This window comes from Choloepus didactylus, chromosome 1 (assembly GCF_015220235.1).
Source record: "Choloepus didactylus isolate mChoDid1 chromosome 1, mChoDid1.pri, whole genome shotgun sequence".
In the NCBI taxonomy this organism is placed as follows: domain Eukaryota; kingdom Metazoa; phylum Chordata; class Mammalia; order Pilosa; family Megalonychidae; genus Choloepus; species Choloepus didactylus.
Genome location: NC_051307.1, coordinates 248,508,395 through 248,536,040, shown reverse-complemented (window position 1 = coordinate 248,536,040; position 27,646 = coordinate 248,508,395). Strand labels below are relative to the sequence as shown.

Here is a 27,646-nt window from a genome sequence, read left to right as displayed (position 1 = left end):
CTGGAAGACATGGCACAGTCACATGTGAGCTGACTGCAGAACTGAGTGGCCTGAACCTTGGGGAGACTGCAGTGTCCAGGGGAGGCCTGTGGTTTGGGGGCCCTGACGTGGCATGTCCCTTGGTCCCGCCAGGTGACACGCGTGCCAGTGGAGAGCTGTGTGCAGTACACGTCATGTGAGCTGTGCCTGGGGTCCCGGGACCCCCACTGCGGCTGGTGTGTCCTGCACAGCATGTGAGTCAGGCTGGGCTTGCCGAGGTGGGAGTGGGGAGCCCCTCCGTGCCCCTGGGCAGGGTCACGGCTCCCCTCTGAGCACCCCTGGGCCCCCACCCCAGGGCACACGTTCTCTGAGTTTGTGGTTTCCTCTGACCCCAGTGTTGTCTGACCCCGGGTGATGGAAGCCCAGCCCCACCCCAGGAAAGATGGGGGTGCAGAAGTGTATTGGGGGCTTCCCAAGATGTAGGTAACCGAAACAAGAATGTCAGAGGACTGGAGCTGCCAGCCCAACCCCACAGCCATCCCCATGCCCCCACTCTCTTCCCTCTTCCCCAAGCCCAGACACCCCCATGTGCTCAGCCCTCCGCGGTAGGCTGGCAGGCAGGGGCTCTCCTCTGGCACCCTCCTGTACCAGCCTCGGCACCCTCTGCCCACAGCTGCTCGCGGCAGGACGCCTGTGAGCGGGCAGATGAGCCCCAGCGCTTTGCCTCGGACCTGCTGCAGTGCGTGCAGCTCACCGTGCAGCCGCGCAATGTCTCCGTCACCATGTCCCAGGTCCCGGTAGGTGCACCCAGGTGTGGGGCGGCCCCAGATCCTGGTAGGTGCGCCCAAGCGCTGGCTGGGCTGGTGGATGGCAACAGGGGGCCCCCACCCTCACCCTCACCTCCTGCCTGCGGGGTCCCAGCTCGTGCTGCAGGCCTGGAACGTGCCCGACCTCTCGGCCGGCGTCAACTGCTCTTTCGAGGACTTCACAGAGTCTGAGGGTGTCCTGGAGGATGGCCGCATCCACTGCCGCTCACCGTCGGCCCGCGAGGTGGCACCCATCACGCGGGGCCAGGGTGAGTGCCACCGCGGGCCCGTCACTTGCCGCCAGCACATGGAGGCAGCTCCTGGTGCCTGAGTGGCCCCGGGTTGGCAGGCGGGTCAGGCAGGGCCCACACTTTGGCCTGGGCCCCGGCAGGGCTCGGTCACCCATTTGCTCGGCCCTCCCCTACTTGCTCATCCAGCCAAGGCAGCCCTGTTAGAATCATTAGCACCAGTATCCGGGAGTGTCTCCCCAGTCCCTGGGGACACTGCTGTGAAGGACTCTCCCTTTGGGGAAATGGCCAATCCTGGGATAGCCTGTGGGTGTGCAGGGTAAACCCCAAAGGATGAGGGAAGGCACCCAGGCGTATGTGGGGGGAGGGTGACAGGTTCTCAGAACCTGCAGTGGCAGGAGCCCAGGGGGTGAGGGTGCTGGTGAGCAGGACGTGGCGGGCCTCATGGGCCTGGCACTGAGTGCCAGGGGGGCCTGCGAGGACTTTGAGCACAGGGTCCATCAGTTAGTCACTGAACAAACTCTTACCAAACAGCCCTAGGCCAGGCCTGGGGTGTGGGGAACACCTAGGACATCCTGGCCCCACTCTCCCCAACCCCATAATGTTGGGGCCATACTCCTTTTCCTCAAGCAGGAGGCCCAAAGAAGGGAGCAATGGATCCAGGCAGACAGCATGGGCCTCCTGCCTCACGTCCCAGGAGGCTGTAGAGACGGGACCTGGCCATACCATTTTGTGTTGCTGATTTGAGGGGCATGTAGGGTTTCAGGCAATTCCTCTCTTCCTGTCCTGGGCCTTGGGTTCCTCATTAGTAAGACAGGGGCTTGGCCTGCGGTGGATGCTTGTCTGGACCCTCCAGGACCCTCTGCCAGGCCTGTGCTGTTTCCGGCAGGAGACCAGCGGGTAGTGAAGCTTTACCTGAAGTCCAAGGAGACGGGGAAGAAGTTTGCCTCCGTGGACTTCGTCTTCTACAACTGCAGCGTCCATCAGTCGTGAGTGTCCCAGCCAAGAGCTCTGAGGGCCGCGCCCCAAGCCAGACTCGGGTGCCTCTGGGTGCCTGGGCCCCACCGCCCACCCCGCTTTCCTTGCCCAGGGCTCCCCTCTCCCTCTGGTCCTGTTGGAATCTCCACCCACCCCAGGAGCGGGAGACCTGCCTCTGTGCAGCCTCCATCCTCGGGAGTGAGATGACAAAGACGTGGCTGGAGGCTTCGTGGCCAGGTGGGTGGAGGTGGCGAGGAGAAGCCAATAGTGATCGGACAGAGCATCACACAGAGGAACCAGCAGGGGCTGAGGCCTGGGGCCGGGGGTCTGTGTGGCTGGAGCAGAGCGAGCCAGTGGGCAGAGGGCACAGGGGGTGCCACTGGAGCCATTGTCTGCAGGAACCCGGGGGTGGGTCTTGTAGGGCCGTGGGCAGCTGCAGAGAGGCTGGGCCAGGGAGAGAGGAGTGCTGATGCATACACTGAACCCTCTCTGGTTGCTGTGGTGGGGAGCATGGCCTGTGGGTGCAGGGTGGGGGCTGCTGCAGCTGTCCAGCTGGGAGGGAGTGCCTGGGAGGCCCAGTGAGGGAACACGGTGGGACACCCAGACAGCTCCTTAGGTGCCAGCCACTCCTGGGTCTGGCTCAGGCCTCCTCTGCCCCAGCCTGCCATGGCTGGGCCTGGCACACCCAGGGATGGCACTGGGCAGGCCCAGCCTATAGTCGGTGCCTCCTGTTGGCCTGTGGGCAGCTCGTCTGCTGGCCCATCGTGGCTGCTCGCAGCCTCAGAGGGAAGTTGGGGACGCCAAGGCTTGCTGTGTGTCCCTCCATTAGCTGGGTACCAGGGCTCAGGAGCCCACTTGGCCCCTGACTCAGAGAAGTCCCAGCTGGGGAGGCTCAGGGTGGTCTCGGGAAGGAAGGAGCCTTCTGGAAGGAGGACCTGGAGCTCAGCCATGGAGAATGGAGAGTCCCTTAGGTTCCTGTTTGCCTTCATTTATTGACTCCCCACTGATTCTCTCCAACTCTTGACTGAGCACCTCCTGTCTGCCAGGCAGAGCTTTCATTCCTGGGGACAGATACTACAACAGTAAAAAACAAACAGGGAGCTTTTCCTTTTTGATTGGGGTGGAAGGGATGTCGGGGGCACAGGGAGCTGCCCCAGCCAAGGCCTGGAGGTCACAGGGTCTCACAAAAACAGGGTATAGACAGCGGGCCTGGGGAGGGGGGGGGCAGGGTTTGGGGGGTCCTTGGGAGCCAGCATCCGGGGCCTCCTGAGATGCTGAGCTGAGAGCTGCATGCAGGTTGCCTGGTGGGGGGTGTCAAGGCTGGGGGCATTTGTTCATGCACCTAGAGATTTGCTGTCTCCCTGCTATGACCGGTCCTTGTTGGGGCTTAAAAGGGGCCAGCCCCCTGCTGGGCAGAGTATGGGTTCTAGTTGGGGGAAAGACACATGGGACTGCCACCACCCACCTCCCAAGGCAACTGAAACATAAACCTGAGTTAAAGTTATGTACAGAATAAAAACGTATTTCTGCAGTCAGCACCAGCCATGTCTCAGGTGCTTAGCGGTCACAGGGCACCACACGTTTTAGACTAGCCCCTCATTGTAGAGGGGCCCCACCCCATTGGACAGTGCTGGGGTGAACTGGCCAGCAAGGCTGCTGGTCAGAGAAGGCCTCTCTAAGGAGGTGACGTTTGAGCTAAGATCCAGAGGAGGCGATAGGGAGCAAACAGCGTGGCTGCCTGTGATGGGGGAGGTGCTTCCCAGGCAGGTGGGCAGCCAGCGCTGAGGCCTAGAGCTGCACTGGGAAGGGCCTTTTGCAGGAGCCGGGAGGAACTCAGGTTGCAGGGCTGGGGCTCCCCAGGACCTCACCTCCCCTCATCCCTCTCCCCGCAGCTGCCTGTCGTGCGTCAACGGCTCCTTCCCCTGCCACTGGTGCAAATATCGCCATGTGTGCACGCACCATGCCGCTGACTGTGCTTTCCTGGAGGGCCGTGTCAACGTGTCCGAGGTAAGCGGGGTCGTGGAGGAGTGGGCTTGGGGTTTGGGGCTTCGGAGGGGGAGCAGAGCTGGGTAGAGACCGAGCTCCGGGGGCTCCCCTCAGCCAGGGCTTCCAGAACACTGCCCAGTTGAGTCTCACAGGGCTGTGGGCTCAGCCTTGGTCGAGAGAAGGGAGAAAGTTGCAGCAGGCAGAGACCCCAGTCCAGGCAAGGGCCGGAGTGAGGGTGAAGGTCTCGGCTGGCCAGCTCAGGGCTGCACAGGAAGGGTGGGATGGATACTCTGGGGGGCAAGCTTGCAGGGCAGGCTGGGGTCTGTCGGGAAGGACTTCCAACCAGGCTGAAAGGCCAGTACAGCTAGAGGATGTTATCCTGAGCTGTCTTGGCACCAGGCCTCGCTGGTGGCATTTGATGGTGGCTGCTTGGTTCCATCTGTGCATCTGCTACCCTCGGTGGGGAGGAAACTCCCAGCAAAGTCCCTGCCCTCCAACCTCTGCTTTGGGTTACAGGCTAAAGTGACCCCTGGGATGGTCTGTGGGGAGAAGGCTCATTTCCTTGCCCCACAGCTAGCTCATGGGTCCTGGGCCACGTGGGGAGGAGACTTGCCCGAGGCCCCAAAACTGGTGTGGGTCGGAGCTTGGAGAGTGGGCCCCACTGGCCTGGCAGGCAGGGACCTGGGTCCCCAGATTCTCCATCACAGGCTGAGGGAAAACTCGTGCGATTAACGGGCAAAGCTGCCAGCCACTTCCTGGAGTCATCTGACGCGCCACGTGGTAATTGATAGTAATTAGGTAGTAATTATTTTGGAACTTGGGCAAGCCACTGACTTCATTTACGGACAGTGATGTGGCTTCTGGAACCTGCTGTTCTCAGGACAACAACGGAGGTAGATCCCTAGGGCCTGCCTGGCCCCAGAGTGGCCGGGAACCTGAAGCCCGGAGCGGGACAGGGACACCCCCCCCCCCCCGCCCCGTTGCCAGCCTTGGGGGTTTGGAGCCAGGGCCCGTAACTGTGCTGTGCTCTCACCACTGGTTGAATGGGGGCCGGAGGGTGGGGTCCCACTTTGGAGCGCTTGCGGGAGAGCAGGCCCCAGGCCTACTGGGGGCTGCGGCTGGGACTGGCCTGCCCTTGAGCAGCCCTGGGCTGAGGGAGAGCATGTATATGTTGAATTCCTGTGATGCTTGTGTGTTCTCCTCTCCTCCCCTCACCCCCCAGGTCACCTCCTCTGAGAGGCCTTCCCTGACTACCTGTCTGAAGTAGCGTGCTCCCTCCCCATTGCTTTTACCCTCTATCTAGCCTTCAGTTTGGGCTCCGTCCGCTACCTGGTGGGACGTTGCACGTCCAAGCGTCTTTGGCGCCGTGCTGTCCCCTTCCATCAGTGAGCTCTCTGGAGGCCGTCGTAGCAGTGGAAAGCAGACATGGACTGGCAGGGACACGGTCGTGGGGGTGATGGGTGCCCGAGCTAACGGGTGGTATAAGAGCCAGGAATGGGGGACAGGGTTGCAGGAGGGAGGGAGACGCTGGCCTCCCTGGGAACGGGCGGAGCAGAAGGCTGCTGGAGGCTGACCCTCGTGTTTGGAGGTGGCGTGGGGGGATGGCGGTGCCCTGTAGGCTGCTGGGGAGTTTGGATTTATTCCCAGTTGGGTGAAGTCACTGGCAGAGGCAAAGGTGGTTCAGGTGGTGGTGGAGATGGGAGGAAGCCAAGGTGGCCCATCTCCTCCCTAGTGGCCGCCTCTGACCCCTGTCACCCCACCCAGGCCATTCAGCTCCAGGACAGCTTCTGCCAGTGGCGGGAACTGAGGAAGTGACCCCACAGCAATTGTGGAGTTTGCCTATAAAGGGATTGGCAAGTGGCACTGAGGGAGAACTGGGATCGTTTTTTTATGTTTTTTTGCGGGGTGTGGGGTGGGGTACAGAATGAATTTATTCCACAGTTACTTATTCTTTTCTTTAGCTGTGCTTTAGACCAGTAACAGGGTTAGATTTTTTGCGGGGGTGGGGTGGGGTGCTGTACAGAATGAATTTATTCCACACTTATTCTTTTTTTTAGTTGTGCTTTAGATCAGTATCAGGCTTAGATTTTTATTTAGATATTTGTAGTCAGTGTAATGTAGTCACAAACAAAAAAAATCACACTGTTTGGAGGAACTTGTGTATTACATAATGGCCAACGACTATCCCTGAGCTCTGCCATCCCCCACCCTCTGGGTTTTCCCCTTCTCTGCATTTCTGGTTTGGGTTCATTTCTTCTGGTGGTGACCTCCTTGCCTGGCAACACTCTCACATGTGTTTCATGGTTTCCCACCTGAGACGATATTCGCCCGCTTCCTGCTGGGACGGTCGGGGGTCTGGCTCATCTGTACCGTCTCTGCCTCCCACCCTATTGCAGGAAGCTCTGAGATCCCCCCATCCCTTGCTCCCCCAGCCTTTGGCAGAACCACGGGACTCTGCACTCTCAGCAAAGTTTGTTGTTTCATTTTGAGGTGGCAGCGAGCAGAGCATGTTGAACACAGATAGGAGGGGCTGGAAGGGAAAGATTGAAGGAAAAGAAGGAAGAGGCTGATCGGTGGGGTGAGGTCCCTGGAAGGGCACCTGGTGGGCTTCAGGGGCCAGGGTGTGGCCCCTTTGCAGTGGGGTGTGTGGGAGAAGCAGGTGTATTTCTGAAGACAGGGAGAGGGGAGTCCCAGTCAACGGTGGTCTCTTGGTCTCGGTCTCTCTGTGGAGTTGGAGGCATGGATAGAGAGACGTGGATTCCACTGGGACCCCTTGAGCATGTGGCATGGTGGGGTAGCTGCACGAGGGGATCTGAGCAGGTGGCGCTGGGCCTGGCAGAGGGCTCCTGCTCGGAGGTGCCCTGAAGCACTGCAGGAGTAGTTGGCCGGCAGTAAGCCAGCAGGACCCCACAATTAGGAATGCCCCTTTCTGGCTTCCTCGGTGTGCCTGGTGGAGCAGCACCCACCCTGGGCACCTCCCTCCTGGCAGCTTCAGTCACCCCCCAACCCCACCTCCATGCACTGGCAAAGCCCCCCTGCCAGGCCCTGTGGGCATCTGTGTTTGCAGAGGACCTGGACCTGGGGGGTCCCCAGCAGTCAACACCGGGTCTCGGGGATGGGAAGAGGAGGCGGCGAACGCAGAGTGGGTCCCAGCCAGTGGGGAGCAGGCTGAGCTTGAGGGCCCGAGGCAGGGCTGAGCATGACCATGGAGGGCAGGGAGAGGTGATGTGCGGGCAGACAGCATTTCAAGTTACGGGGCAGGCCGGGCAGAAGCTGGCAGTTTCCACCTGGGCATCTCTGTCCGTCGCTCTCTGTTGCACTGACACCTGGGGAGTGTCGATGGACGTCTGGGCAGCGCCAGGGCTCTGGGGAATAGGCTGGCCCCGGTCCCTCCTTGGACCTTTCAGCACCAGGGGCACCCAGGCCTTGCCAAAGCCCCCCATTTCTCTCAGGCCAGCCTGCCTGGGATGTCCCTGGGTGCTTTGTGGTTGGCGCGGGTAGGCAGGTGGTAGCAAGCAGCTCATCCTCTTCTCAGGCCACTCAAGAGGGCTCAAGGGCAGGCCCGGGCTGGGCCCTGAAAGGACTTTTAGAGCCCCCAGCTGAGCTCTTAGCCGGGGTCCTGAGCCGCGGTGGGACTCCAGTTGGTTGGGGAGACTCACAGAGGACAGACAGCGGCTGGCCACCTAGGCAGCAGGGGATCTTGGGGTTTGTCCAGACTGAGAGAAAAGTGGGAGGTGAGGAAAACAGTGCAATGTCCCGGTGACTGGTGGGGAGCAGCCTGGGGAGGCAGCAGGAGTTATCTCTGGTTGTGGGGTCACGGGGAGCTGACCCAGCCTTTCTTTGCCTTGGGACCAGCACTGGGGCCCCTCAAGAACAGGGAAGCACTGGAGTAAGCGCAGACCCCCGTGCACACCGGGCCTTTCCCTGGGGGCTGACGCCTGAACACTTAGCTCCCTGTGGGACCTGTGGCCACCGTCCCTGCCCAAGCAGCGCGTGTCGATGGGTGGGGGCATTCCTGCACACCCACCTGCCCGCCGGGCCCCAAGGGGTCAGGCCAGAGTCTGCGTCCCCTCTTCGGGCCCCCAGCTCTCCGCAGAGCGATCCCAGCCCGTGCCCGCCTTGGGAGCTGGCGCCCGGGGCTCAGGGACTCTACTGCCTGTTTTCAGCGCCTCTATTTAAAGACCAGCTCAGGGTTGTCCCCGAGGGGACCAGCTCCTCCGCGGTTGTCGCCAGCCTGCTGCAAGGAGGCTGGGCCGTTGCATCAGTTATTGTTGCCGAAACGTGGGCCACAGGGGCCTGGGCTGTTTTTCTGCCGGGCTCCCATTATTTTTATCCACTCCCCAGGCCCCCAGCCGAGAGCTTCCACCCCAGAGCCCTACTTGGGACTGCTGCTGCCTCAAGGGCCTTCTCAGCTGCAGGCCAGATGGGGCCCCTTCGGTCGCCAGAGCCGTGGGGTCCCAGGACATTGGGGCAGGGTGCCCGGTCCCAGGTTTGCCTGCGTATGAAGTGGGTGCAGCGATGCCAGCCCCGCAGAAGCCTGTGTTCCATGCCCAGACAGGGTTCGGAGACCGCCAGAGGGGTATATGTGCCTTGTGGTCCCCCAGCTCACCTGAAGCCATGTTGCCCCCAGGACTGCCCCCAGATCCTGCCCTCCACCCAGATCTATGTGCCCGTGGGCGTGGTCAAGCCCATCACCCTGGCGGCCCGGAACCTTCCGCAGCCGCAGTCGGGCCAGCGTGGGTACGAGTGCCTCTTCCACATCCCGGGGAACCCGGCCCGCGTCACCGCCCTGCGTTTCAACAGCTCCAGCCTGCAGTGCCAGAACTCCTCGGTGAGTGTGGGCCGGTGGGGGGCAGGGGCCGGCGGGGACCCCTCCCGCGCCTTGGGGTCTGGGCTGTGCTTGTTAAGAGGCTCGGTGCGAGTGTGCTGAGTCAGGAGGCGCTGCTGGCTCCCAGGGCCTACCTGGGTTGTGGGGGCGAGTACGCCCTGGGTGGGGGCTGCCCCCGTGAGTAGTGGCCGGAGAGGCACCCGGACGTTCAGTGGGAGCAGATGTGGAAGTGGGAGACGCTAGAAAAACGCAGTCGGACAGGCAGAATTTGGCTCTGCGTGGAATGTTCTGGAAGCAGGCTGAGGAAGTCGGGTTCTGAGCCTGTCTGTCCATCTCTGTCATCCTGGTCACTCCGGAAAAGCCAGGGTGAGGGTCCCAAAGCCCACGCACTCGACCAGTTTCTTATATTCCCACGGCCAAATGGCATTCCGGGCACTCTGTGCATTTGCCAATTGGCAGAAGGGTGTTGCCTGGGGGCCTAGAGAAAGCCACCTTTGGAGCTTCCCACGTGAACGTTGTGAACACGCCGATGTTTTAAAAGCTCAGTGATTTCAGCGGGAGGCATTTTTTTTTAAAGAGCCAAAACCTTTCCTGGGTGTGTGGGGTTGAGCTGGGGGTGGCCCCGTTCAAGCCTCTCCCCTGGCTCAACCCTGTGGCCTCGGGCAGGTGCCTGTTACTCTCTGGGTCTCAGTTTCCCCATCTGTTCAGAAAGTGCATAATCAGGATAGCAGTGGTCTTCTTTGTAACCCTTCCCTGGAGTTAGCCGAGGCCCGGGTAGGCGGACGTTTGGCTGTCTGCAAGGCCAGGGGAGGGGCCTTGATGAGGGCAGAGGTCCAGCTCGCTGCGGTGGTCTGTCCCAGCAGGGTGGGGCAGGGTCTGTGGGCCATAGCAGGTCCGCCTGGTGGTCGCTATCAGTCCCACTTGGCCCGGGTCCTACGGCCCATAGGTGGGCCCCTGGCATGTCCCCTTCCCCCTTCCCGTGTCCAGCCATTCCCTCTCTGTCCTCCCCGCTCCTTCTCCCTGACTCCCTATCTTTGCCCGAGACTCCCACCTCCCTCTCCGTCTCTGGTTCTCTTGGCCTCCGGCTGCCTCCTCTGACTTTCTCCCTCTTTCCTCTTTCTTCCTGTCTGTCTGCCTGGACTTCCCATTGCTTCTACACCCCATCCGTGTCCCTATGTTTTCCTTACCTTCTTCTCCCTCCCTCCCCTCCCTCCCTCTCCCTCCCACCCTCCCTTTTTGCCAGCCCCACATTTATCTTCCCTGCAGCCGTGTTTAAAAGGAAAAGGGAGTATCAGGAGAATTTGATAGGATCCAATTAAATTCCTACAGATAAAATAATGATGAATTGCTGAGCCGTCCCTTGGAGGCGCGGGCTCCCTGCCCCCGCCCGAAGCATGGGATGGAGCTGAGGTCATTGACTGCAGAAAGTGGGACATGGCTGGGAGCTCCAGGCTAGGCTCCCCGGGGGCAGGGGTGGGGTAGGGGAGCTGGAGCCTCAGGTGACCGTCCTTCCCTAGGGTGGAGACACCCACTACCCCCCTCTGCCCTTCTTAGCAGTCCTGGAGTAGGGATTGCAGTTGCCATTCGTCAGAGACTGAGGTTCACAGAGCATCCCTGACGTATCCTAGAAGCCCCACTGGGAAATCCTTGTTTCTGAGTGTAGGACAGGGAGTCCCAGGCAGAGGGGTCTGTGTGGGAAGTGGGCAGGTCAGCCCTGGAGGGTGCACCTCACAGGTGAAGGTGTGGCTTCTGGGTACAGGCTTGGCTGGAGGGTGGCAGGGTTGCCTCAGCACCCAGGATGGGCACCCACTGGAGAGGGGGTCACAGGGGAGGAGGAAACTGGGCTCGTCTGCCGAGTCAGCCCCTTTGGTGGCTGAGGAGGTGTCAGGATCCAAACTGGAAACGTCAGTCTCACTTAGGAGCCTGGATGCTGGGCTCAGCCAGACAGAACCCCCTGGGACCCCACTCCCCAGCCTGGTTCGTTCCCAGCACCGAGGCCCCGGGGTGGTGGCCACAGTGAGGAGGGGCCCTGGGGGGAGGGGGGTGCAGAGAAGTGGTGGCTCCAGGAGCCTGTGCGCCCCCGTGGCCCTGGGTGAGCCGGGGTGTCTGAGCCGCCTCCTGCTTGCCGGCCCCACAGTATTCTTACGAGGGCAACGACATCAGCGACCTGCCCGTGAACCTGTCGGTAGTGTGGAACGGCAACTTCGTCATCGACAACCCCCAGAATATCCAGGGTGAGCTGGGGGGGAGGGTCAGCCACGAGGGGCTGTGGGCGGGGCCGAGCTTGGGAGTGATTGGCGGGTGGGACGTGAGTGGACGGGGCCTGGGAGGGATGGAGGGGGCGGGTTGGACTGGGTGGGGCCCAGGCCTGGGAGGAGACAGTGGGTGGGGCTGTGGGCGGGGCTCTGGGGGCCAAGCTTGGTAGAGGCGGGTGGGCGGGCCCGGTGGGTGGGTGCAACCGGGCCTGAGTGGCAGGCGGGGCTGTGGGCAGTACTGCTGAATGGGCGGAGCCAGGCGTCAGCGGTGGGTGGGACTGGCGAGTGGGCGGGGCCGCACTGAGCCTGAGGGCCCCCCCTTCCCCAGCGCACCTCTACAAATGCCCAGCTCTGCGAGAGAGCTGCGGCCTCTGCCTCAAGGCCGACCCGCGCTTCGAGTGCGGCTGGTGCGTGGCCGAGCGCCGCTGCTCCCTGCGCCACCACTGCCCCGCCGAGTCGCCCGCCGGCTGGATGCACGCCCGCCACGGCAGCAGCCGCTGCGCCGACCCCAAAATCTTCCGGGTAGGCGGGACATTGCACCCCAGCAGCCCTCTCACTGCTCCTGGGGAAGCTTGTACCCCAAGACCCCACTTCTCCGCTGTTACACCTGACCTCTTAACACACTCTGCCCCCGGCTGCACCCAGACACCCAGCCCTCCCCCCACCCACCTGCTGGATTCCATCCCAGCACAGGGGGGGCTCCCTGCCAGGGCACCCCCGGAGCCGTCGCGTGCTGGTCGGCCCAACTTCTGCCCTCCCTGCAGCTGTCCCCCGAGACCGGCCCGAGGCAGGGAGGGACGCGGCTCACCATCACGGGCGAGAACCTGGGCCTCAGGTTCGAGGACGTGCGGCTGGGTGTGCGCGTGGGGAAGGTGCTGTGCAGCCCGGTGGAGAGCGAGTATGTCAGTGCCGAGCAGTGAGTACGGGGACCTGGCCGGGGGAAGCAGGGCAGAGGCACCGGCTCGGGGCGTGCCGTGGGCCATGGTCCCACCGAGGCCCCACCCACCGCCCCACAGGATCGTCTGTGAGATTGGGAACGCCAGCATGGTGCGCGCCCATGATGCGCTGGTGGAGGTGTGCGTGCGGGACTGCAACCCCCCCTACCGGGCCCAGTCCCCGAAGCGCTTCACCTTCGTGGTAAGCCCTGCGCCCTGCTGCACCCCCCCGCCCAGGCCCCTCAGAAGGGTTAGACACTCTGCTCTGGGTGCAGGGCTGTCCAGGGCCTAGGGGCCCCCACCCGGGGTAAGGGCCCCTTCCTTCTCCCCTGGGACCCTCTTGGCCAGTTCCATCTCTGCTCCTGTCGATCCCAGGTTTAGATGCCTGGCCCCCTCCTCTCCTTTGTCATGTGCCTCCTTGTCAACTGGGCCCAGCCTCAGGTTCCCCTTGCCCACCTCGGGCCCGCTTCTGTGGGCTGTGAGACCATCCAGCATCCAAGGACCCAGTGGGCACAGGGCCGGGGGTCCTCAGCTCCAAGGCTTGGTGGCTCTTCATCTCCCGGAGACAGTTGGAGACCATGCAACCCCTTCTGGCCCGGGTGCCCACATGGCTTCCTGCTTCCCACAGACTCCATCCTTCTACCGTGTGAGCCCCGCCCGCGGGCCCCTCTCCGGGGGCACCTGGATTGGCATCGAGGGGAGCCACCTGAACGCAGGCAGCGATGTGGCCGTGTCCATTGGGGGCCGGCTCTGCTCCTTTTCCTGGTACAGGGGCGCCTTCTGGCTGGTGGTTGGGGGGCCAGGGCTGCACACCTCTTCCGGGCTCTCGGGGCTGCCTGCTCCCTTCTCATCGCCTGGGAAACCAGGGGGTTTAGAGAGCCTGGCTGGGGTGATCACCATGGAAACTCAGAGGGCGGGAGAAGGTTACCATGGCGATAGGGGCTCCCTCCAAAGTGGGGAAGGGAAGAGCCCAGCAGGTGGGGGTGCTGTCTCAGCCCTGGTCCTTCCCTTCCGGAGGGTAGGGGGCTGAGGGGGACGAGGAGGAAAATCCCTCAGGAACTACGTAAACAGTATTGGGGAAAAAAAAATAATTTAAGAGATAAAAAAAGTATTCTTACAAAAGCCGCGAGGCTTGGAGTGGATAATTTTAGATTAGGGATGATAATGGAGCGGACCTTTAAATATTTTCCTGCGGTAATTACCCGTTATCAGTACTAATCATGGATGTTTGCAGCCACTCTGAGCTGGGCTGGTGTCGGTGAGGCAGAGGAGGCCGAGGGGATGGGGACAGGGATGGGAGACTCAGGTGCTGGGAGGGTGGCTTTGGCTGCCCATTGGGGATAAACCAGTAGCTTCTGGGAGATGGAGGGTCAGTTTCTGTGTTTGGAGGAGGGGAGGGGTCCGTCTTGCTCGAGGTACTGAAAGTGGGCGCTGAGCTGGCTCAGGGCCCCCCCTGGGACTCTCAGGCATGGCACTTAGTATGGTAGATCTGGACAGATGTCAGGATTGGGGGGCTGGCAGAATGGCCAGCTGGGGGAGACCCTTGTGATCGATCCGTATCCCCAGCCTAGCAGGACAGAGTACCTGGCTGATTTGGGGTCTCTGCCCAGCTGAGCTCTGGGAATCTGGGCACAGGGTGCAGATTTGCTGATGGGCCATCCTGCTGTAGAGGAGGAACGAGTCCCTGGGGGGGCTTGGAGGCCTGGCCAGGGTTGCCGGGTCACTCCTAGGGAGTATAGGAGGCAGGTAGAGAGGGAAGGTGGGGGGCTGTCGAGGAAAGCAGGCCTGGAAGCTGATGCCCAGGGGAGGCGGGCAGGAGCAAGTTGGTCAGGCTGAGCCTGGGAGGCCAGTGGGGCAGTGCAGGTGGGGCTGGAGAGCAGGATGGGATGGGCCCATACCCAGGACTTATGGCAACGTGGCAACACCCACAATAACAAGCCATCCCACTCCTTCCAGCATCCTGGGGGTGGATGCTGTTATTGCTCCCCTTCTACAGATAAGTAGGTGAAGCCCAGCAGGTCCAGTGACTGACCCAAGGTCACGTGGCTCGCTTGCTCACTATGAAATTGAGCCCTGGCCCCTGCGTTCTGAAGCCCCCCTCCACCATCCCTTCCCTCCCCACCCCTCCAGGAGGAACTCCCGGGAGATCCGGTGCCGGACACCCCCTGGGCAGGGCCCTGGCAGTGCCCCCATCATCATCAACATCAACCGTGCCCAGCTCACCAACCCCGAGGTGAAGTACAACTACACGGAGGACCCCACCATCCTGAGGATCGACCCCGAGTGGAGCATCAACAGGTGGGGGGCAGCAGCCACGGCTCTCAGCGTGGTTGGGCCGTGCCGTGCCCTGAGCCCCAGGACCGGGGTCTGGGTGCCGCTTTTTGTGGGAGCTTGTTGGCCAGGCTGTCCGGTGCCCACCTGCTTATGCCAGCTCAGGGGGAGACCCAGAGGCCTGTTGTGAACAACCCTTTCCTCTTCCCCCATCTCCCAGCGGAGGGACCCTCCTGACAGTCACAGGCACCAACCTGGCCACTGTGCGTGAACCCCGCATTCGGGCCAAGTATGGAGGCGTGGAGCGGGAGAACGTGAGTCCCCGGCATCACCCAGCTTTCCCTCAGGGCTCTCGTCTGGGCCTTGGCCTGCCTGGGGTGCCCGGGAGGCAGTGCTTCACCCCTTCTCAGCTGGGAGGCCCCCGAGGGAAGGAGGTCATCCTGCCCGGCCCTGCGGTGACCCCATCCACCCCTCGGGGGTCACCTGTTCTGTTGATGAGCTGCCTTTGCCTCTCTCTGTGGCCCTTGTTGCCCAGCACTATGCAGGGGAAGCAGGCAGCCAAGGCCCCACGCTCAGACAGGCATAAACCTGGCCAGGGGCTACTCCCCCCCTGGGAGACCTCATGCTCTGTAGCTTTTAGGGTGGTCCACTGTGCACCTGGCTCTGGGGAGGACAGGGAGGTGAGGTGGGCCTCCGCCAGGCACCCAGGCTCCTCTGAGGCCCCCAGGTGGGCAGGGTGGGTTGGGGTGCCGTGGGGCACACCCTGCAGGCTCCTGACATGCCTTGTGCCCACAGAGCTGCATGGTATACAACGACACCACCATGCTATGCCGGGCCCCCTCTGTGGACAACCCCACGCGGACCCCGCCCGAGCTGGGGGAGCGGCCGGATGAGCTGGGGTTCGTCATGGACAACGTGCGTGCCCTGCTCATTCTCAACACCTCCAACTTCCTCTACTACCCTGACCCTGTGCTCGAGCCGCTCAGCCCCACCGGCCTCCTGGAGCTGAAGCCCAGCTCCCCGCTCATCCTCAAGGTAGGTCCGACCTGTAGCCGAGCCAGGCACGCTGGAGGCTGAGGTGGGGCCTGGCAGGCCAGAGGAGGAGCAGCCCAGGCCCTGGGTCCCCGCAGCGCCGGTCGGTCTCATGGCTCCCCCTAACCACACAGGGCCGGAACCTCCTACCACCTGCTCCAGGAAACTCGAGGCTCAACTACACGGTGCTCATAGGCTCAACGCCATGTGCACTGACTGTGTCGGAGACGCAGCTGCTGTGCGAGTCACCCAACCTCACGGGGCAGCACAAGGTCACGGTGCGTCTGGGGGCCCACGTCCATCTGTCCACAGGCCAGGAAAAACCAGGGCTGGTGGTTGGCCTGCCTGGGATTTAAGAGTTCTAGGATTGGCTCTGATACCACCGGGCCTTCACCCACCTTTGACCTACTGACTGGCCCCAGCCCAGGGCAATCCCCAGCTCTGTGGCTGCACCCAAAACTTGCTTCCAGCTCAGTCTAAACCCTCACTCTGCCCTCATCCTGATCTTAGCCTTGGACCTGCGCCTGTCCAGAGCCCTGGCTGAGGCCCAAGTCGGCCTGACAGGCCTGGGCACTTACCTGAGGTCCCAGAATCCCCCAGTGTTCCCTGGAACTCTCCAGTGAAGGGGCATTGCTCATGGGCAGGGGCTGAGGGTGGGCTCAGAGACTCTGCATGGGCAGTGGGGGGCCCTGATTGTGCAGTGGGGGGGAGGGTCCTAAGCCGTCAGGGGGCGGCCCTGAGCCCCTCCACCCCACTCTGGCAGGTACGGGCAGGCGGCTTTGAGTTCTCGCCAGGGACGCTCCAGGTATACTCGGAGAGCCTGCTGACCCTGCCGGCCATCGTGGGCATCGGCGGGGGTGGGGGCCTGCTCCTGCTGGTCATCGTGGCCGTGCTCATCGCCTACAAGCGCAAGTCACGCGATGCTGACCGCACCCTCAAGCGACTGCAGCTGCAAATGGACAACCTCGAGTCTCGTGTGGCCCTCGAGTGCAAGGAAGGTCTGCTGGAGCTGGGAACACCGGGGGCTGGGGATGGGGGTGGGGGCTGGGGTCTCCTGGGGGACGTCGGCTGTCCCTGAGCTGGTCCCTGTTCCACCTGCTGACTCCCATTCACTTTGTAACATTCCCAATTGTCCCCAGCTCAGGGGTCCCTGGAATGGGCAGTTTCTGTGGCATATGAGATAAGACAAAACTCCATAGAGCCCAGCTGCCTGAATTGGCCTCGCAGCTTCATAAGACCTTGGACAGGCTGCTTGACCTTTGTGTGCCTCAGTTTCCCCATCTGCAAAATGGGTGTGATGCCAGATCCAGCTTTCCTGGCTGCTGGGAGTGGTGGGTGTGATGAAGCACGTGAAGGTATATGAGCAGTGGTTGTGCTCGTGAGCATTAGCTGGGGGTGTTCCTTATGTTCACAGGGGTTGGTCCAGCAGGGCTGGAGCCCCAGGGACTTTGTGCATTTCTCAGTCACGCAACAGATGCTGACCCGGCCTGGCTGGGTCCTGGAACAGGGTGGGGAGTAAGATGTGGCCTTTGTCCCTGAGGAGCTCTGCTTTGGGGCCAGGCTGCCTTCCATCCTGCCTAAAACAGAGCACAGGACTCTGTTGTGACTCTTGGTTACAAAGGGCCTTCAGCCGAAAGGTCCCCGTGTGGGTTTTTGTGAAGGAAAGTCAAGGGTTGTTGGTTTCAGGCATGGCTGGATCAAGGTGTTCAAGCTCTGTTTCCAGGAATCTCTTCTTCCCTTGTGCTGGCCTCACCTTGGGTGGGCTCTTCCCTGCGATGACAGCACAGCCACAGTGAGCGAGCTCAGCAGCCCCAGTGGGAGAGAGAAGCCTTGGAGCTGCCATCACTGGTTGGTTGCTGAGCCAAACCCTGATGGCCAGACTTAGGTCCTACATCCTGCCCCCAGGGTCTACCCCACCTGAATCCCCCACAACTGGGAGGGGGCTTATAGCTCGCTAATGCAGGTGGGGTGTGCACTGGGAGAGTGACGATGTATTCCAGGCAGGCAGCAGCCTCAGAGCAGAGTCTGCAGAGCTGGGCAGGGTTGCTGGGAAGTGTCGGGCTGGCAGCCCCCAGCCACCACCAAGGGTGGTCCACATAGAGCCCAGGGGGCCATGGGAGCCAGCCCGCTCTGCCCGAGGTGCCAGAGGTGGCACACCTGTCCTTGGCGGAGCGGTGGGGGGTGACCCCAGGCCAGGTGCTTTCCAACCTCCGGAGCACAGCCAGTTGGGTTTGGGGGCAGTGGGGGTGGGGGGTGGATTGATGCTGGGAGCAGGAAGGTGGGCCTTGGGGCCGGGAGCTGGGGGTGGGGTCCACAGAGGCCTTGGTGAGGCCGGGGTGTGTTTGTCAAGCCTAAGGCAGCAGCCTGAGGCCCTCCAAGGCTGCATGGGACAGTGTGTGGCGGCCACCATGCAGTGCTGACGTTTCAGGCTGGGCAGCCGTCACCCCCTTGCAACCTGGGCCCCTCCCCGTGGCTGTCCCTCACATCTGAGCCCGCCCCCGGCTCTGTCTTGTGTCTCTGATTCCATCGGGGGAAGGCTCACTGAGTCCTAAGATTGTTCTCAGGGGCACATGTCACAGTCATGAGGCTTGGCAGTTGGGGAACATGTTAGGCGTCAGGTGCGACTGAGCGTTTTATGAATACTAGCTTACCAAACCCCTCCCAACCGTAGGGAGCAGAGACCACGACTATTCCCATTTCAGGGTTGAGGAGAGGGAGCTAAACGGTCTGGTTTAGATATGATGATAGGGTTCTTCAGAGAATCAGAACCAATAGGAGATATGTATGTGTATACACAGTAGGAGACTTATATTACAAGGAATTTGTTCATGCAGCAGCGGGGGCTGGCAATTCTGAACTCCGTAGAGCAGGCCACAAGCTGGAAACTCCATTAAGGGCAAAGCTGAAGTCCTTAGTCTGAAGGCTTTAGGGCAGCTGGCTGGCAATTCTGGCAAGAGCAGAAATTGAAGAAGAGATAATTCTTCTGACCTCTGAAACCCTGCATTCTGGCTTTTAAGACCTGCTACTGATTGGATGAGGGGACTCCTAACATTGCTGAGGGCAAGCTCCTTTGTTGATTGTAGATGCAATCAACTGACTGTAGATGCAAATCTCATCTTGAAACACCTTCACATCAATGAACAGGCCAGTGTTTGACTAAACCACTGGGCTCCTTTACCTAGCCGAGTGGACACGTGAAATCAACTATCATGAGGACCAGCTTGTCCTGCTTTGCCCAGGACTTGCCCAGTTTTAAAACTGACAGTCCCGTGTCCAGGAACCCCTCTGGAGAAGTCCTGGAGAAGCCTAATGGCAGTCTGGGGGTTGGCTGAGGCTCAGAGGGCTGCATGGCTGGTCCCTGGCTCAGATGGGGGTCCTGGCAGGACAGGAGGCGGGTGTGTGTCTGGGTGGGATGGGAGACAGTGCCAGGGTGCTGGGCTGGGAGAGGAGTTGTGTAGGAGCTGCGGCTCTTGCCTGCCTCCTGAGAAGGACTGTCCACTGAGGCTGGTGGGACCTGTTGCCTTTATCTGCCAGTGTGCTGGGTGTAGTGGCTGGCGGCTGCCCCAGGGATGGCCAGGCGGAGATAACTGGAATGCTGGCAGCAGTGCTTGGGAGATGAAAGGCACAGGCTTTTAATTAAAGCTGCCAGACATCTCCACACAGCCCCGCTCACTCAATCCTCTGGCTCCTGATCTGATAGCGGGTTCCTCAGGCTGCCGCAGGGGCGACACCTCCCAGCTCCGGAATGCTCCGTCTGGGCCTGCCTGGCAGGTTGTCAGGTGTGGCCCAGCTCCCTGGCCCCACCTGCCTTTGTTCCTAAAAAAGACAGGGCAGCCTGGGAGTAGGGTGAGGCCCTGGGTGCCCAGGAGACACCCCCCCTGGGAGGGGCCTCACTTTGCCCATCCACTCTTTGGGCCCGGGGTGTGCTAGCATGTGGCGGCCATCCAAGTGTGGGAGGAGTTGGGGTTCCAGGGAGAGCCTGCTGCTCCTGGTCCTGGGGTTTCTACCACCCACAGTCCCCATCCCCGCAAGACAGTAGGAGGGAGTCATACCTGAGCCCTGCAGGTGGTGGAAAGAGCCAACACCGAGATGTCACTCTGCCCCCTGCCCCCTAAACGCCAGTGTCTGACACACAGGAAACCCCCATGCAGCCCGGCCCTGGTACTGACTCCTTCCCTGCTCCTGTCCTGTTTAATCCTTGGGACAAGACAATGAGGCAGAGGATTTTTATCCCCAAGTTAGGGTTGGGGAAACTGAGGCTCAAGGAGGTGCAGCAGTTTCCTTAAGGGCACGCAGCCCTGAGTGTGGGGGGTCCTGGGCTGTGAGCAGGAGGACCCCCCCTCTGCCCCCGCCCTGGGCGAGCCACACCTCTGATGCCACGTCTGGTCGCAGCCTTTGCGGAGCTGCAGACGGACATCCACGAGCTGACCAATGACCTGGACGGCGCTGGCATCCCATTCCTCGACTACCGGACGTACGCCATGCGGGTGCTGTTTCCTGGGATTGAGGACCACCCTGTGCTCAAGGAGATGGAGGTGGGAGCACTGGCTGTGAGGTTGCGTGGTGGGTCCAGGGGGCGTTCTGGGCCTGCAGGGGGCTGGGGCTCAGCCACCATGGAGGGAGTGCGGGAGGCAGGACCAGGGCTGGAGCAGGGTGGCAGGCCTGCCGAGCCCCAGGCTTGGGGCCGATGGCCGCTGCTCACCAGTGACTCTGCTCCATTAGAGCCTCGGGACCTCAGGACGGAGGCTGCCTGGGGGCAGGGGCCCCAGGCCGCAGCCCAGCCCGCACCCCTCAGCCTGGGCCCCTGCAGTGTCTCCGGGCACTTTGCTCAGCTTTTCCAGCCACAGGTGTCCACCTGCAGCCGACCGGTTGCTTGGGTTGTTCTGGGTGCTGCTTCGCTGCTCTGGGTGGGGACCTTCCCCGCGGGGTGTGCTGGGGGGTGTGGGTGCCCTGTGGGCATTCACTGTGGCTGCTGCTGCATGGCTGCCAGGGTGGGGGCCCGGGAACACCCAGGGCCTCCGCGTGTCAGGACAGAGCTTTTTGTGCTGACCTCAAATCCAGTGTCCTTGGCCAGAAGCGTCCCAGTGGCACTCCTCTGACATCAGGGGCACGCCCTCTGGGGGCAGCCCCCTGTGGCTCTGTGGGCGGGACACACCCTGTAGAGCTGAACCAAGATGGGCCCGGGCCGCCACCTTGCTCCCCGGGATTGATGCCATCATAGGGGTTCCACATCCTGGATGTGGCGCCTGCACCTCCCTCTCCTGGGTTCCCTCTGCCATGTCTCCGCCTGTGGCTGTGTGTGCACACCTGGTACCTGCCACCTGTCTGCTGTAGAACTTGGCTTGGTAGAGCCAGACTAGGCTGGGAGCCAGGTGTCCCTGGCTGCCTTATGGTGGGGAATCTCCTGCCCTGACAAGCCTTGGTATGAGTAAGAGAGAGAGCATTTGCCCTGGAGCCAGCCATGCCTGCACTCCATCCCTTTTTCCCTACTCCCACACTGGGTGGCCTTGAATAAGCCCCTTCCCCTTTCTGGACCTCAGATTCCTCGTCTGTGAAGCGGGAGTGATGGTTTTGGCGTTGGGTGTTGTGAGGGCAGAGCCAGACCACAGACATGCACGCCTGGGGTCCCTGTGATCAGGAGCTGGGGTGGGCTGCTGGAGGCCAGGCTGGGGAGGGGCTGCTCACAGGGGCCTGGCCATGGAGAGGGCAGCAGGAACTGGGTTCCTCCTGTTCATTCCGTACCCCCATCGACACTGACCGCGGACGGTGGGCTCCCCTGCAGGGCCATTTCCTGTCTGGGGGTTTGCAGTGGCAGCCATGGCTCCGAAGTCAGGCACACACACACACGTGGACACATGCATGCACACGCACGACTCTCCTCTGCCGGGCTGGGGCCCCCCTGGATTCTGAGTGGGCTGGGGACCTCTCGCAGGTGCAGGCCAACGTGGAGAAGTCGCTGACGCTCTTCGGGCAGCTGCTAACGAAGAAGCACTTCCTGCTGACCTTCATCCGCACGCTGGAGGGCCAGCGCAGCTTCTCCATGCGCGACCGCGGCAACGTGGCGTCCCTCATCATGACCGCCCTGCAGGGCGAGATGGAGTACGCCACGGGTGTCCTCAAGCAGCTGCTCTCTGACCTCATTGAGAAGAACCTGGAGAGCAAGAACCACCCCAAGCTGCTGCTGCGGCGGTGAGCCTTGGGGCTGGCGGGGCCCCGGTGGCATGGGGGGGCTGTCCCTAGACCTCTCTGAGCTGCCCTCAGCTTCCCCTTCACACCCAGGCCTGTCCAAGTCGTCCATTCAGCAACCACAGCTGCCGGGGGCCCCCACACTCAGGACGCTCGCAGCCTGGGACCCTCCAGGGCTCCTTGGTGCCGAGTCCAAGTCCCCACAGTCAGGGCCAGGGCCTCGGGGTCCCTGATCCCCGCTGACTGGCCTTTCAAGCACTGACCTTGAGCGGCCACAGGGAGGGAGCAGAGGGCAGGGCTGGGGACATGTGCAGAGCCCGAGGAGGTTGGCATCCCCGCCGGGTGACGGGACTCATTCTGTGACCTGCCTGTTTTTGGCCTCCCCTCCCAGGACCGAGTCTGTGGCGGAGAAGATGCTGACCAACTGGTTCACTTTCCTCTTGTACAAGTTCCTCAAGGTAGGCCGGGAAGACTGAAAGACGGAGATGGGGAAGCTGGGGGAGGAGAGGATGGGGCATCAGAGGCAGAAATGAAAGGGTGCGATGAAAAGATGAGACAGGGAGCAAGCGAGATGGGACAGACGGACAAATCTTAGCTGAGTCAGTGGCTCAGGTGTGACCCCTTCCCCCCACCTGGGACTCTCCTCTATTACCCCCTTCTTCCCTATTCCTCCTTCTCGAGGGCGCCCATCTTCCCCCAGCCCAGCAGGGTTGGCATGGGTGTTCTGCTCTGTAGGCGTCATCTCAGTTGTATGGCCGGCGAGCGCCAAGCTGGAGCTGGGGTGTGGGCCCTGTCTCCTGTGCTGTGCCCATGGCCTAGAGCTGGCCCCACGCCAAGGAAGGCGAAGGGCAGACTCTTCCCTGCATGTCAGCACCAGCCAGGGAGCTGCCCGGGGCGAGGGTGGAGCTTTGGGGGACTCCTGTCTGCTGTGCGTCATGGGGACAGGGTATGGCTGCACTAGGGCCTCCTTTGTGGCTGCCAAGACAAACCCCTGCTCCGAGCTGGGAACCCCTCACCCCCTGCAGAAGATGGGCCCTGGTGACTAGGTGACCAGCTCTGAGTGAGGCTTACGGACCCCCCAAGGCTGGCTGTGGGCCCCAGTGGAGTTTTGTTGGGGCCACAACTGGTTGCACTTGAATACTGGGAGATCACCCAGGAAAACCCAGGTTTCTGGCTTTCCTTGGGAAATCCAAAGGCTTGGCCACCGGGGCCTGTGTGGTCCCAAGGCTGGAGTGGCCTGTGTCCTGTTGGTGCATGCTACCCGCTGGACGGATGAGGTGACTGTGGCGGCCATGGTGCTCAGTGGGTGGAGGGTGGGTCAGGTGCTGACCGCGTGGCTCTGAATTCCAGTGTCCCCACTCCCTTGCCCTCGGTTTCCTCGTCCCGGGACGGGGTGCATGGCTTCAGAGCCTCACGGGGGCCTGTGGCTTCCAATCACCCCCCAGCAGGATGGGGGTGGGCTCCAGGGGCCGGGCGCTGTCCAGAGGGGACAGGGGCTCATGGGCGTACAAAACAGCCCTGTCCCTCATACAGCCCCTGCTCCCTAGGGGGAGAGACTGTAAAAAGGAATTAAGTCAGTCCAACAGGTGAGAACCCTGTAATCTGTCAGTAGGTGGTAATTGCCATGGAAGCCAGCAGGAAGAGGGGGCAGGCGTTGGATGGGGGCAGCCATGTCAGGGAGGGCAGGGGTGGAGCAGAGTCCTGAAGCAGGGACGGGCACCCAGGCTGAGGGAACAGCCAGGGGGCAAGGCCCCGAGGTGGAGTGAGGTGGCAGTGAGGGGCTCCAGAGCGGGGGCCTCGTGAGTCTTCCGTGAGCTTAGAACCACCCCTGGCACGTGGCGACCAGCGTTTTATCGTATTGCAGAACTCGTAGCCGTTAATACCAAGTTGTGTGTTTTCTGTTAAAAAAAGAAGCGCACTTCTTTAAGACTATTGCTGTACGTGCATCTCGCTAAGTCGTGCTCTGCGAACACAAGGAAATCATTCTGGGCCAGGCTGCACACTCCAGACAGCCCTGCTCGAGCTGCATCTTAGCTTCTATTGATCACTGCTTGATCCTGATTCTCCACACCCAGAGAAAGAGGATTCGGGTCAACAAATCCTCTAAGAAGCCACTCGGGGCCCGTGTTTTGCTGAAGGCCAGGCTGCCCGGGGCAGGGGCAGGTCAGGTCACGGGCACCGTGGCACAATGCAAGTCCGTGCTGTGAGAGATGTCCAAGAGAAGGGTGCGGTAGGAAGGGGTGCATTTCAGACGGGCACAGAGGGAGCCCCAAGACCAGCGTGGAGGGAGGGAGGCAGAGGGCGGCTGTTTGGCCAGAGGAGGGCTGAGGGCATCTTCAGGGCACGCTGGCCCTCGTGGCCTTCCTTGTCCCCAGGGTGCCACTGAAGGGCTTGAGAAGGGCTGTGGAGGTGGCCACGCTGGGGCTCACCTGCCAACACCCCCCGAAGGGCCCTACTCCAGCCCCCGTCCAAGAAGTCTGGAGATGGGTGGGGGAACTGCGCACGTGGAGGGAGGGGGCTAGCACTGGGGGGCTGTTCCCCATCCCCCTAACTGGGCACTGCCTTCTTTCTTGTTTGTTTGTTGATCCGAGAAGTTGTAGGTTTACAGAAAATTCATGCAGAAAGTAGTGTCCCTCGCCAAATTCTTTTTGCCACACACCGTTTGTAAACAACCCAAATCCTTTTCATTCCTTGCTGTCTTTAGAAGCAAAAGATGTAATTAGAAGAGTAACCCATGCTCATTTGAATACACCTACACAACACATCTGCACCACAACCTAACGCATTTTCATACCTGCATATAAAGGGGTGATGTCCGTCCCTCCACACACCTCCAGATCTGGAGTGAGTTACCATCAGCGATTTGGAGTGTGGCCTCCCAGACTGGTTTCTCAGCTGAAGCAAATATCTATAAATAGGGTATGTTTTCCGTATTAAGAAGAAAGCATAGTACTACTATTCTTGTTCATCACAGAGCTTTTTGGTTTTGTAGTACTATACGTCTTGCACTGCCCCACGCTTCCCTCCCCTGCTTTGAGTAAAGTGTTAAAAACATCTTCCCAGGTTAGGACACATGCATGTGCCACCTCGTTTTTAATGCCACATCGTGGTCCACAGTACAGATGTGGCACCATTTATCTGTTGCACTGCCGAGTGGGTGTCGGGATGGGTCTGAATTTCCCCTCACCGTGAGCGGCCCCGCAGCCAGGATCTCACACCAGAGCCTCTGCTTGCCGTGTTACCGTGCAGAGAAGTGGACATTCAGAGGCAGGCTTGCAGGCCACCAGGCACGTTCGTATCTAATTGTAATAAAAACTGCCAAATTGTCCTACAGGAAAGGTTGCCCCAATCTGTATTCCTTCCGCCAGTGTCTAAGAATCTCATTTCCCCCCCACCCCCCTGCTTTGCATGGCACTTGCTCTGTCAGTCTTTTTCATCTCTTCCAATTTGATGAGTGCAAACCGATAGCTTGTTGCTTTACTTTGCATTTCTTTAATAATCAGCTAAGCATCTTTTTGCTTGTTGGATGGGTTGCTCAAATTTCTTCTTCAAATCGCCTATTTTTATCCTTCGCCCATTTTTCTCGGGTTATTTCTTTTGCTGGATTATAGGAGTCGTTTAATATGAACTTTCCCATCTCTTCTAGTGCCTGTGTTGGGTTAAGAAATGATTTTTGTTTGCATGTAGCTTGAAGCCAGGGTCTGACTTGAGGTTTTTTTTCCCAAATAGAGAAGCACATCATTTATTGATGCATGCACACACACGTTTTGGCAGGCCCACAGCCAGAGCTGGGAGGAATCCGAGCTCACCTCCTTTTCCTCCTCGAATGCAGGAAACTGAGGCCCAGTGAGGGAAAGGATGGATGGGGTCCACTCTAAGCACTGGGCCTGCCTGACCCCTGGCCTCTGACCGTGATTCCTCCTTCTTACCTGCTGGGGAGCTTTCTAGAAGTGCAGTGGGGCCGGCACTGAGGCAGGCTGGGCCAAGCACAAGCAGCCTGCTCAGCCCGGAGCCTTCTCTGCTGACACCTGCTTAGAAATCAGATCTGACCGAAACCCTGGCTTCTCCACTGATTGGCTTGTGACTCTCCACCAGTCACCTCCCCTCTGGGACTTCCACAGACGCTGGTACCTCCCTCTCTCCCATCTGCCAGGCCCAAGCCTGGGAACCCTCGGGCAGGCATGCAAGCTCGTGAAACTTTCAGAGGCCCCCTGTGCTCTAGTCACTCTTCAGGTGGCATTTCCTGCAAGAGAGGCAGCTACTAATGGCTCTGCGTCCCCATCCACACCGCCTTCTCCCCTCCTTCCCAGCTGACTTCATGCAGCCAAGTCTGCAGATGCAACCTAATTTCAAAGACAGGCTTCTTGTCAGAAGGGCTTGGGATGAGCTCTGCTCGTGGCCACTCCTTGGCAGCTGTCTCTCTAATTACCGCAGATGCTAACAAGGTGCCCGGAGCCTCTGGTTACAGGGCCCAAGCTGCGTGTTGCACCAGAGCTGGGTTTGTGTGCCAGGGGCCTGGGAACGAAGCAGGGCTGCCAGCAGCATCGGGCATGCCCTCGCCTCTGAGCTCCGTGGCCGGGCAGCCACTGCCTGCTGAGGGTCTCCCGGTGCCAGGCCCAGCAAGCCCAGAGCCCAGGAGCTGGGGCACCACCCTTAGAGAATACGGGACTCATCCGTGTCGGGCAGCCTGCTTTCTTCACTGTTCCAACAGTGCGGACCTTTTCCCTCCAACAACTCGTCGTCCGTTTCGGTTTACTGGTCAGCAAGTGTTTGTGGAGCCCGTCCACACAGCAGGCCCCGTGCTGGCACTGGGGAAATATGTGAACAGGAGAGCCGTACCCTGGCCCTCAGGCAGCTCCCAGTCCAGAGGAGAGATGGGGAACACACAGTCTGCAGCAGAGTGCGGGGACAGTGAAGGAGGGGGCTGGCAGCCTTGGTTGGGGCTCAGGGAAAGCCTTTGTGCAAAGGGGATGTGGGGGATCAAGTCCCAAAGGACTGGTGCAGGCCCAGAGGTGAGAGTTCCAGGTTGTTGGCATGGCAGGTGCAGAGGCCCTGCGGTGGTTTGAGAATGAGAAGTGGCCCCTGCAGCTGGCATGTGGGGGTGTCAGCAGGCAAAGGGCAAGGCCACCCTGCAGCCTTCCAGGCCCACGCACCTTGGATGAGCCAGGCTCTTGGGGCCTAGAGCTCAGCATCTTGAGGTCAAAGGGCCACCCTAGGTTGCCGGGTCTGCGCTGATGGCTTGGCATTGACCGTGCGCTCCCCTGCAGTGGGGGGAGGTCCAAGCTGGGGCCTCCAGCATCCAGCTGGCTGTGGTCACTCCTAGTGTCGCTTGTGGATGGAGGGGGGCTTCTGGGTGCTTGGCTCAGGTTCTGACACCTCAAGATAAAGACAAGGGGCTTCCCAGGTGAGCTTTGAAGGCTTGATCAGGAAGCTAGACTCTGTCCCCAGCACTGTGAGTCCCCAGCACTGGCTGCCGGGTCAGCTTCTGGGGGAGCTGGGTCCTGGGGTGCTGGCAGGGGCCGGGGAGGGGCTGGGGCCCCCCAGAGATCCGAGCAGGGCAGCTACCAGGGATGGAATCGACTGGTCTAGGTCTTCCTCGGCCATGCCATGTTCTTCTTTACTGCACTCCCAGTGTCTCCTTGCTGATATTTTATTTAGGATCTTTCCATCACAGTGGGAATTGGTCTGCAGTTTTGTTGATTCATTTGGTGCAGTCTTCCTTGGGTTTTGGAGTCAGTGTGCTACATGCCTCCAAAAAGGAGACTGGAGGTGTCGTTCGGTATTGGGCAGCCAGTGGGCATGGGAAGGGAGCCCCGGGTGCCCAGCTGCAGCCTGACGCTCCCACCCCACCCTCATATCCAGGAGTGTGCAGGGGAGCCGCTGTTCATGCTGTATTGCGCCATCAAGCAGCAGATGGAAAAGGGCCCCATCGACGCCATCACCGGAGAGGCCCGCTACTCCCTGAGCGAGGACAAGCTCATCCGCCAGCAGATTGACTACAAGATGCTGGTGAGGCCCGGGCCGGCCGGCCCCTCTGCACCCCAGGGCCCTGCCTGGGGTCACCCTGATCTGGCAAGCGAGGTCCCACCCCCTCCACAGACCCTCATGTATGTCTGCCCAGGGTTGGGGGGCCTGCCCGGTG

The 27,646-nt window shown here is 61.0% G+C and overlaps 1 protein-coding gene across 2 annotated transcripts in view; it reads left to right on the top strand.

Annotated features, from left to right (window-relative positions):
• PLXNA1 (plexin A1) overlaps positions 1-27,646 on the top strand; it is a 59,772-nt gene that overhangs the window by 22,120 nt on the left and 10,006 nt on the right. Inside the window, exons 5-24 of one of the 2 annotated variants that reach the window (XM_037803391.1) lie at positions 133-233; positions 653-776; positions 901-1,054; positions 1,923-2,022; positions 3,904-4,018; positions 8,628-8,828; positions 10,963-11,059; positions 11,409-11,602; positions 11,845-11,996; positions 12,097-12,217; positions 12,644-12,780; positions 14,146-14,313; positions 14,507-14,600; positions 15,082-15,321; positions 15,453-15,596; positions 16,082-16,316; positions 19,711-19,853; positions 21,251-21,507; positions 21,896-21,962; positions 27,367-27,513. In XM_037803391.1, the coding sequence (XP_037659319.1) occupies positions 133-233; positions 653-776; positions 901-1,054; positions 1,923-2,022; positions 3,904-4,018; positions 8,628-8,828; positions 10,963-11,059; positions 11,409-11,602; positions 11,845-11,996; positions 12,097-12,217; positions 12,644-12,780; positions 14,146-14,313; positions 14,507-14,600; positions 15,082-15,321; positions 15,453-15,596; positions 16,082-16,316; positions 19,711-19,853; positions 21,251-21,507; positions 21,896-21,962; positions 27,367-27,513 (2,991 nt within the window). Of the gene's footprint in view, positions 1-132; positions 234-652; positions 777-900; positions 1,055-1,922; positions 2,023-3,903; positions 4,019-8,627; positions 8,829-10,962; positions 11,060-11,408; positions 11,603-11,844; positions 11,997-12,096; positions 12,218-12,580; positions 12,781-14,145; positions 14,314-14,506; positions 14,601-15,081; positions 15,322-15,452; positions 15,597-16,081; positions 16,317-19,710; positions 19,854-21,250; positions 21,508-21,895; positions 21,963-27,366; positions 27,514-27,646 lie in introns of both variants that reach the window. The other variant, XM_037803383.1, reaches the window with a different exon arrangement.